Source organism: Pseudorasbora parva, chromosome 2 (genome assembly GCF_024679245.1).
Source record: "Pseudorasbora parva isolate DD20220531a chromosome 2, ASM2467924v1, whole genome shotgun sequence".
Classification (NCBI taxonomy): Eukaryota; Metazoa; Chordata; class Actinopteri; order Cypriniformes; family Gobionidae; genus Pseudorasbora; species Pseudorasbora parva.
The window spans coordinates 41,085,321-41,095,690 of record NC_090173.1 but is presented as its reverse complement, the minus strand read 5'-3'; the positions used below and the strand labels follow the sequence as shown (position 1 = coordinate 41,095,690).

The following is a 10,370-nucleotide window of genomic DNA, read 5'->3' as shown; positions in this document are numbered from 1 at the left end:
AACAATTACCGCCACGGTTAATTTAGCCGTGGCTGAGATCGCCTCTCACCGGTATGCCGGTGAGCTGTTCTCTCTTCTCTTCTCCATACAGATGAAATCAGTGACACTGGACAAGAACAACTTGCACTTTCATGGCAAATAGACTTTCCATCACAGCATTCACAGCATAGCTGAGATCTGATAGGGATAAAATGTGAAGGAAGGGGGGGCCAAAAAGCACAGACTAACTCATTTGCAATCATGCAAAAGAAAAAGCTTACAGCCTTCCCCTATTCTGCTATGGAAAGAGTTATTTTTACAAACAATGCCAAACTTGGAGGGAGGGAGGGAGGGAGGGAGGGAGAGGGAGAGGGAGAGGGAGAGGGAGAGAGAGAGAGAGAGAGAGAGAGAGAGAGGGAGAGGGAGAGGGAGAGGGAGAGGGAGAGGGAGAGGGAGAGGGAGAGGGAGAGGGAGAGAGAGAGAGGGAGAGAGAGAGAGAGAGAGAGAGAGAGAGAGAGAGAGAGAGAGAGAGAGAGAGAGAGAGAGAGAGAGAGAGAGAGAGAGAGAATCAAAAATAAAAACAATTTTAGGAGCATTTCTACAACTTGTTGTTTTATTATTCAAAGCAGAAGACACAATGAATTATGACAGGCTTTACTCCAAGCAGACACAAATATCACTGGAAACATAAAATGCTTTTCATTATTTGAGATATGTCAAGAAATGTGAACGTGGAATGCTATATATGAACAGGATCAACAGCGTATGACACATCCAACTCAAAGCAGAGCTCAGTGTACTAACATGTTTAAAACGGACGTCTACGTCGTTGCCTCCATGCGCAAGACCTTCATGGATTCTGCTATCATGGAACTGGTGTCAATCTGACCGTATATGCCAACTAAAAATGCCTTATGGAGGAGAATATCAGCGTGTTCTGGGGAAAACAAAATGAAACACAAGGAAAATAAATTTCCTTAGAATGAAAGTTGAGCACAAATATCACAGTGATAATTGACAACTAACATGTTATACTAATCACTTTTAAGGTGGGGTAAGTGTTATTTCAAAACCGTTTTAGAAAAAGGACTCGGGCAGAGTGGAATAAACTTGTAGCCAATCAGAAGGTAAGGGGCGTGTCTACTATTGATTGTGAGAAGAGCACTCGCTCTCGCTCTGTGCACGTCATTATTCAAAACACACGAGTCACACATGACGGACATTAGCCGAGAACTAGCCTAATATATGCTGCTTTTGCTTGACTATGCTCGTGTGTCATGTTCGCTTGTTAGTCCATTTGCAATTGTATTGTGTCTCTCTTCAGCGATGATAAAGACCCGTTCATTTCCACACCGTATGGAGCATCTAAATCTCCTCACTGTGTGCTTCAAGCATCAGCTCACACAATGTGTCCGACAAGTAAGATACTATACTCCTAATATATGCTTACTCTTTTCATGATCTATATAACCCTTATCCAGTCATAATTGTAATATGTCGTTAGCTGGACTGTCGTGCTTGTGTTCTTTAGAGTTGTTCATGAGAACGGTTTGTGTTTTTGTGATCGCTAGAACTCTAATCTTGTCATAATTGCAATATGTTCATTAGCTGGACTGTTGAGGCTCGTGTTCTATCGAGTTGTCATGAGAACGGTTTGTGTTTTTGTGATTTCAGGGGTGACCTGGATTAGTTACACAGAGATTCTGCCATAGTCGTTGCCTGGGTTACGTATGTTTGGGGCGGAGCTATCACAATAGGGGCGAGACCCTTTTGGGGGTAGGGGCGTGTTTGTTTTGGTGATTTGAAATATCAACAACGGTTACCAGATAGCACTTACCCCCCTTAATAAAAGTATATTTCTGCTTAAACCCCTTCAAAACAAAGAGCCATTCACTCCAAGGATGATGATGATAAAGATATAGTTTTGAAAATCGTTCTAAATATAAAGATAGCAGAGACCACATGACAACTACAATGGCACAGGGAAACAATATCGATGGAATCACTTTCAGAATGATTTTACCCCAGCTGATGAACGGTAAAAAAAAAAGAGCTCGAGCCTTTTAAGCGGTGCTTACAATAAACAGACCAATATCATCCATTGGTGTGAACGCTAATATAGTTCTCGTTATCTTTACAGTTATCGTTCTTGGTGTGAACGTGCCTTAAGACTTCCACTGTCAAGTGTTTTTAAATAATGCATTTTGTTTGATGTTAATAACTGAGGGATGAGTCAAAATTATTTCAAGGTAAACCAACAGCATGTGACAAACACTGTCAATAGAGATTCATAAATCCCTGCAACATGTATTTAACAAGTACAAAAATAGACAATTATAACAACAATAACAAAAACAATTATAGTGGTTTCTTAATGAATGAGGTCATTGTCTGTTTGTGTACCTTGACAGAGCAGCACATATTCAGGCAGGTTCCTCAGAGCCGTCTGCACTACATCAAAGTTGCCGCTACCCAGACAGTACATGAAAGTTGGCAGGAATTCAGCAGCCATACTAGAGTTAGCAAAGATAATGGTGAGAGTATTTGTACATGACATTTCAAATTTAATATACAAACTTCAAACTTCCCTGCAGGCATCTCACCTGGGGACGTTCTGGATGCATCGCAGGGCCAGACTGAACGCCATGTTGCGGCACACTTCCTCAGGTGAACTCATCAATCTCTGAAGATCATTCTGATAATACATGACAGGTTGGTTGTACTTGTTAAATCCTGCTAATTTTTGTCCATTTTGGAACTGTGTGAAATTGTGCAATGTGCTTACAACAAAATACTGAATGATTTCTGGATTCCTTTTGGATTTTTCATCCACTTCAGTCAAACCTTCAAACACATCTAGTACAAAAAAAGAAAGATAAAAAGTGAAAAAAGTGAAAGTATTTAAAAAAATCAAGCAGAATTAAAGAATATACAATGTGTTAATGATTAAGCAAATATATTTATTATTAAAAACGCTTAAAGCTAATACCCGTAACTTGTTTTGTATTCAAGATTAACAAAAATTATAATGAAGATGTACAACATGAATCAATTTTCCAAACCGTGTTTTTGTCTTACCCTGAATCATTATGGTGCACTTATAATAAGTGTTATAATAAGTAATAATAAGTTATTGGGACTATTTCAGTCCAGACTAGTAGGAACCGCTGCAGAGGAGCACAGTCCCTGCGTGACTCGCCATGGACATTCAACAGAGAGAAGTAGCTCTGGCTGCAATGTTCTTCCACAAGACACATGCAGTTCTGTTCATTTAACCACTAGAGCACAAAAAGTTATGGACTGCAGCTTTAATTATATAATTTAACATTCAAATGTATAATTTTATTTGTATTAGAGCTGCACAAATCTGGTTAAATAGAGAATCATGATTTTTTTGTTGTTGTTTCAAACAGAGATCACTACTCTCCTTAGCCTAGAAATCTAGACGCACCCTAGCGGCAGCAAATCTAATCTGCCCGCAAGTGTCGTCTAGCAACTCTCAATACCCTTCTAAGCTGTAATTGCCAAACTCTTGTCGGGCCAATCACATCGTGTATAGAGTCGGTGGGCGGGGCCATAATGACGACGACGAGTTGCGCTTGCGTGATTCTAGTAAACACAGAAACTGGCGAACGGCGGTCTTTCGAATCAGCTCTGACCGCGACTCTGGAAGACTCTGAGTTCAGCTTTTCTCTGAGAAAAGAACAAAGAACGGCACTGAAGTCATTCTTAAGAAGGGAAGATGTGTTTGAGTTTTGCCGACCGGATACGGCGAATGTTTAATCTGTCAACAAGCTCTGTTTCACCTTCTTCGTTGCTCTGGTTGGTTGTAGCGCTATCCTAACGCGTTCAGAGGGAGTTTGAAAGACAACCGTTTATCCCGCCCCTCGGATCACTTAAATACATAATTCAATGACAAATACATTTTTTGACAGTTACTTGTCGCCACCTACTGCATGGGTGCAATCAATACAATTGTTATTTTAAACGACAAGTTCATTTTTCATAAGGTGATTTGCTTTATTTTGATTGCTTCCGTAGACAGCAGTGTTTATATCGGAACTATAAGCGTTTATCCTAGTTCTTCTGTGATAATATGAATATTTATAACACAGAAATATTGATACTGTTTGGTTGAAAAGACTTTGTGAAGCTGTTTCATGCACATGATATATGCTTTCTCTGAGTGTACAGATTTGAATGTTCCATTGTGCTTTTGTCAACGGTTTAATAGACACAGGCATTCGCTGTCATTAAGAAATGATATTGCGTAGGTGTTTGAATCGAGATTGTGATCTTTTAACGATTCATTTATATTTTATTGATGTCATAATATTTATAGAATTATAAATAATAAGAAACGATTGCTTTAACTTGCTAAATTTAAATTAGTTTGATTTCTTTTTTAAATTGAATTAACTTTTATTTAAAAAAAACATTAGTGTAGTACATTTCAACATCAGTGTAGTACTGTCTGCACAATTTAAATTTTATTGAATCAAATTTTTTTTTAAATCCATGCCACATTTTTTTTTCTTCTCAGAAAATATAAAGAACATGCACTGATTTACTGTGGGCCAATTTATCTATCTAAAGGTTGCCCACTAAAGAATGTTCAAGGAATGTACAAGGAAGCAGTCTGAAAAGGTTTTTATTTATCTCACCCTCGAGTGCTTCTCCTTTGGAGATCTTCTTCAGGCATTTAGTCATGTCGGCTGCAGTCAGAGGCATGGAGGCTGAGATGTTGACCAAAGGGAGGGAGCCTGAGGATGAGTCCTCAGCTGAAATACAAAGAGTGAGAGACAGGCTTCGTGAAGATCATCTCACATCTTACTCTGTCTCCTGTGACGCAAGGTGTTGGAGCCCCTACCGTCTCTGTCCTCGGCGGAGCTCTCAGAGGAACCAGACTTCACAGGCAGAGTCAGTCCGGCGAGCAAAGACTTGAGCTGCACCATGTCTGGATTCTCAGTGGATAGTCCCCTGAGAGAGAAAGGAGATAAAAAAATAAATAAAAAAAATGTAGCACTGTGAGTAGGTTTGGGAATCGAACATTATTCCAAAATATCCTCGTAAACCGTATGTTTTGTCTTCAACGTTCACTTTCCGACAGAGTTTAGCTACAACCTTGATAAATCTCACCTGCCTATAGCTTTCTAGTGCTGTTCAGTCCTAAATAGTATTCGAAATTAGAATTAGTATGTCTCAAAAAATATTATTTTGAAATACCCAGATTATCTACTTTTTCCAGTTAGAATTTGAAGTGCAGATCCATGCACACTCTAGCAACTAATATTGCCCACAACCCATTGCGATTTGGACAAAGATTCGATTAGAACTACAAACATGAATACTAAGTGTTAAAAAACTACAAACATGTCAGATGTGAGTCAGACGGTTAGTTAGATAGGTTTAGATGGATGGAGTGGTTTTAAGGAGCTTGAGTGATTAATAATCAGTTTATAACCTGATGAAAAGATATTTATTCAGAGCTATACACATTATATTTTATTTGTAACAGCATTGATAACTTTGGTAAAGATACATTTGGATATTACCTTTTAAAGTGCATCATTATACAAACACATGAGAGTCTCTCCATTAAAGCCATGAACTGGCAGATCAATGTGCTACTACATTTCTCTCTGAAACAGTATGAAACTCAATTAAATTCAATGTGGAGGATTTTTAACTATGACAAGACGACTGACAGACCAGTTTAAACGGTGACAGGACGCAAGTAACTAAGCCACCAAGCTGTCGGTTAAAAAGGCAGTTATAACGTAGTAGTATGTATGTCCCAAAGCTGGCCTACTTTTCAGCTACACACCTAAAAGTATGTCATTTTTCTTCACAAAATGAGAAGATACTTTTAGGGTGTAGTATAAAGTACCGTAAGAAAACTGGGATGCACAGTAAACCTAAAAACCTTGATTAGCTTGTTCAAGTGTGGTTGATCAGGGTTTGAGCTTAACTCTGCAGGACTGTGGATCTTGAGGGCCATAAAGTGAACGTAAACAGATGAGAAAGAAGGTGCATGTGTATCAGTATATTAGATCAGGGCATTTTAGGGGTGTCCCCGACTAAGGATTTACACATTCGACTCAGAATTGTTGAATCTTTCAATAGTCGACTGATAGTCGAGTCATCTGTGTGTGTAAATGGGTTGGGAGGGGCACGATACTAGTCAGCAAGAGGGTAAAACTATTTTTATTTTCCTTTACACACTGCACACAGCAACAACCTTTAATAAAGCGACCAAAAAAGCGACAATGGCTTTCTTATTTAGGTTTAAATAAAAGGTAATGCGGTGGATAAACATTCTTAAAACGTTTTCTCATTAAATATTAAAGCCGCGATTGAAATACAGAACAATACACATATTAAAAAAAAACATTTTGATAAATGTTGCTGCCGCCAGTGTGTACACTTATTGAAAACAATGTGTTTGAATTTTAAAGACGTGGCACGTCTTTAAGATATTGAGCACCCCCATATTGCCAAAATGGTATATTCCTCGTTTCATAACAACCGCGAAGATTCGACTGTGAGATCGGTGGTCGAATCCGGCTTCTGCATATCGATGCATCAAATCTTCGACTATTCAGGGTCACCCCTAGTGCATTTAGTCTTAAAGTGACAGCAGTCTAATAAACCTGCTGTCATCTGTGACCTTAATGTTAAACAAAGAACAACTTGACTGAACAACTTTTGTAGCTTTAATAAGGATTCATCTAGATGTTATTTATACAATTTTTTTTTTTGCTGGTAGCTGGTTGCTGCTGGTAGAGGTGTTAGTGAGGCCAGCAGGGGGTGAGGCCTTTGGTTCTGTAGGCTACTGATATTTGTTGATGGTATTCAGCATCAGCTTGCAAAAAGACAGAATGAATACATTTGATTTTTAACCTAATAATCATAATGGGAATTGCTAAAATTCAAACAATTAAAACAAAACCTAACTGTAACTATTTGATAATACAGAAAAGAGTGATGCAAACCAAAAAAAGTACTTACTGAAGCACATCTGAGTGTTTCTGAAGGAAAGGCACAGCGGATGCTGCATCATGGGTTATGTATTTTTGGATGAACTGCACAAATTTGTTTATGATCGGCATACGGGATGATCTTCTGAAGTTCTGCAAGAAGGTTACATGAAAATGCTGAAAACAAATTCCCAAAAGATTCTTTACAATTAGCTTGTTAAGTTTCATTACAACAAACTAACATTAATGTAGGAGATAAGCAAGTTTGAGAGGTTTGCAATAGTGCTACTTTCATTATTAAAAAATTATCAAATGTCATTATGTATTTAACATAGTGGCATGTGAAAAAAAATGTGATAAATGTGGTGGAGTGTTGTACATTACAAGAGGAGGTCTTTATACCTGCAGTACTTTGATAAAGGACAACAGACAGTCCTGCAGTGCCCTCTGGTGGTCAGAGTGGAAAACCAGCGGCTGCAGCAGCTCCAGGACAGCCAGAACATCACCGAAGAAGGTCAGATGGGTCTGCTGTCTGATCTCGTGCAGGTTCAGATGGATGCGCCCATGCAGGAGTGCAGCGATCATGGGCAGGTGTCTGAAAAAGACAAACAGCTCTAGTACGCATTCAGCACATAAACTCTTAGACAACCTGCAATTTAAACGAGCCCCCATTTACTTTCTTAATAAAAGTATTGTATTTTAATATTATGTATTAAGCATGTGAAGAATAATTTCTCTCACGTTTTAAAGGTATGATTTAATATTTTTGCATCAACATGTAATATAATACTTTTTATGCATCAATCAAATGTCAGTGGATGAAAATCAAGCTATATAAATGTCCAGTTATATAATGCTGAGACACATTATGTTCACGGTCCTCTGATGTCAGTTAAAGGTGACGTACGTAATATTGACAGCTCTAGCAGTTGAAATGGGTACTGAAGGTGTGGGTACTGAAGAGTAACTTTGCTTACTCGAGGTATGCTGGTTCCAAAAATGAGACAACTCAGAGTATGTTCCCACTTAACATGCAAGACATTCTCAACAGAGTGGCGAACCGATGATTCACCATGGAAAAAGACACTAAGAAAAAGTGTGTCATTCTACCAAATTAACATAACCTATTTAGTGCACATCGCCACCTATTTGGTGGCTGTGCAATCATATTTTCAATCTTTCCACTTAATAAGTAATATTTATTCACTGAGACTAAGGATTTTATTGTTTGTTTGATGCTAATTGAATCTAGATCCATGTGTGAGATGACAATAAAATAAATAATAAATAGGCCTATATTTGAATTTAATTAATAATTAAACATTAGCCTTTTATAATAGTGATTTCAAATTAATTTATAATAAGCTATTGTATATTCACTGTAACATAGTAATATAACTATATTAATTATACAATGCATCTGAATACCTCCTAAGAAAACTAACCCTGGAACATAACTCCTGAAAGTTACCTTGGTTTTTGGAACCGAAAGTTGATGTTATCCACTTACCCTTAAAGGGTTACTTCAGCGATTAGTATATGGCTTTGTATCAGTAGAAACCCTGGAGTATATTCAAATAATTGTGCTTTCCCCCCTCCTATCTCGTCCCTGAGACGAGAGATTTATGCATTTTATTTCTGGAAAAATTCCTCCTATGATGCAAATTGACGATTTGCATCATAGGAGGAATGTTTGGCCAAAGGCTAAAGACTACAGCCAGCAGAGGGAGCCATTTCCGCATGTTTTACACCCGCGCATGGGGGATGGAGATCACACTCAGAGCTCAGCTGGCAGCTACAGGCACTCATTTAAACGGAGCTTTGGTGAGCAATGTAAGTCTTTTAACTTCTCAAATTATTTCTAGTAAAGTTAAGCTTGCAAAAATAATTTCACATTTCTACTACATTGATGACCCAGTTTAAATATAGATTCATCTTCCCAGCGCTGAAGTACCCCTTTAAACATACCCAGGTTTGACACATAACATGCTTTCTGGAATACCCCCCAGAAATGCACATTTAGATTAACTGACTTAAACTGACAACTGTTTTTGGGAGAAAAAAGTATGTAAACTTAGCATGTTTCCTAAACCACTGCAAACATTTTTTTTTTTGATTTTTTACAGTCAAAATTACACACAGCACCTTTAATGGTCACATAGCATGCAGGTTAAAAAAATATTTGTTTGCTTTTATAATTATTTATTTATTTGAATCCTTTATGATTTTTAATTAATCATTAGCTTTTTAGCAACTTACAGAACACTTGCAGTTCCCTGGGGTTTGGGAAACCCTGCACTAAAGCATTTTAGATTTTTTAGCTTGGAACATACTTTGCAAGAACAAAGAAATTTGTTCGTTTTCTCAAGGTGGCAAGAACAAGAATAAAGTTTGTTCTGTCCAGTACATGCCATACTTCACGGGAAAAGCAGGTGCCGATCATCTGCGTTTCTCCACATTAACCACGCCCACTTTAAATGTCTGACCAATCACACAATAGTTCTTGGACACCCACAAGAAAAAAGTTCTGCTCAGGCGATATGTCGATAACAAGCTGCTAGAACTCCCAAACCAGGGCTGCGAGAACAAAATGACGTCATTTTGTTCTCGCAGCCCTGGGAGCGAGAACTTTTTTCTCTGTTCTTGCGGAGTATGTTGCAGCCTTTATACTGAACAGAAAATTGAGTAAACCTGAGTAGAAGCACTGGGTGAGATACGGCCAGTTTCCTGCAGGCCAGATTGGCATCAGACACACGGCTCTCAGCTGATTTGGAGTCGCCTGTGTCAGCTAGCAGAGCGATGAGACGATGCACAAGAACATCCAGCTGAAGGCGCACATATACACAAAGAATATAAGTATTAAACTTTCAGCTCCTGTTAACAGGAAACTCATGGCATGAGGTGTCTCAAGCTTGAGCAGTTACCTTGCAGGTGCTGCCATCTGCTGCCCCCTCAGCACTCAGGGTGGCATCTGGTAAGCGGATGTGTTGGATGACCTCTGGGAAGTGCAGGTAGATCTGCAGCAGCAGCGTCTGACACCTCTTACTCATTATACTGCAAATACCACATATACACATATTATATATCATTATTATTACACAACAATTCATTAAAATAATAAGTATAATAAATAGTAAAAATATTAGATTTTTTTGTAATTTTAACATTTATTATAATTATTCATTAAAAAGCTAGCAAAATATTTTAAATGTTATTTTGACTTTTTTTAAACAATTATTATATTTCTTAATTAAATAACAAAATTTTGTTTATAATACTGCAAATAGAATGTCAGGACAGCTTCCAAAATATTTATTTTCAACCATACAGAAACCATGAAGTCATAATTGCCTTATTCATATTTAGAGTACATTAATTATATCATACTTATAGTATATTAATAATAATTGT

The 10,370-nt window shown here is 37.9% G+C and overlaps 1 protein-coding gene across 6 annotated transcripts in view; it reads right to left on the bottom strand.

The window, feature by feature from the left end:
- Positions 1 to 577: 577 nt before the first annotated feature.
- Positions 578 to 10,370, bottom strand: part of ints1 (integrator complex subunit 1) — a 41,217-nt gene continuing 31,424 nt past the window's right edge. For all 6 annotated transcript variants that reach the window (XM_067420283.1, XM_067420311.1, XM_067420320.1 and 3 more), the window contains 10 exons: positions 9,884 to 10,013; positions 9,651 to 9,784; positions 7,362 to 7,554; positions 6,991 to 7,112; positions 4,850 to 4,959; positions 4,644 to 4,760; positions 2,765 to 2,835; positions 2,583 to 2,674; positions 2,383 to 2,492; positions 578 to 916 (listed from right to left, as the gene is read on the bottom strand). In XM_067420283.1, the coding sequence (XP_067276384.1) occupies positions 801 to 916; positions 2,383 to 2,492; positions 2,583 to 2,674; positions 2,765 to 2,835; positions 4,644 to 4,760; positions 4,850 to 4,959; positions 6,991 to 7,112; positions 7,362 to 7,554; positions 9,651 to 9,784; positions 9,884 to 10,013 (1,195 nt within the window). In that variant the 3' untranslated portion in view covers positions 578 to 800. The remainder of the gene's footprint in view (positions 917 to 2,382; positions 2,493 to 2,582; positions 2,675 to 2,764; positions 2,836 to 4,643; positions 4,761 to 4,849; positions 4,960 to 6,990; positions 7,113 to 7,361; positions 7,555 to 9,650; positions 9,785 to 9,883; positions 10,014 to 10,370) is intronic.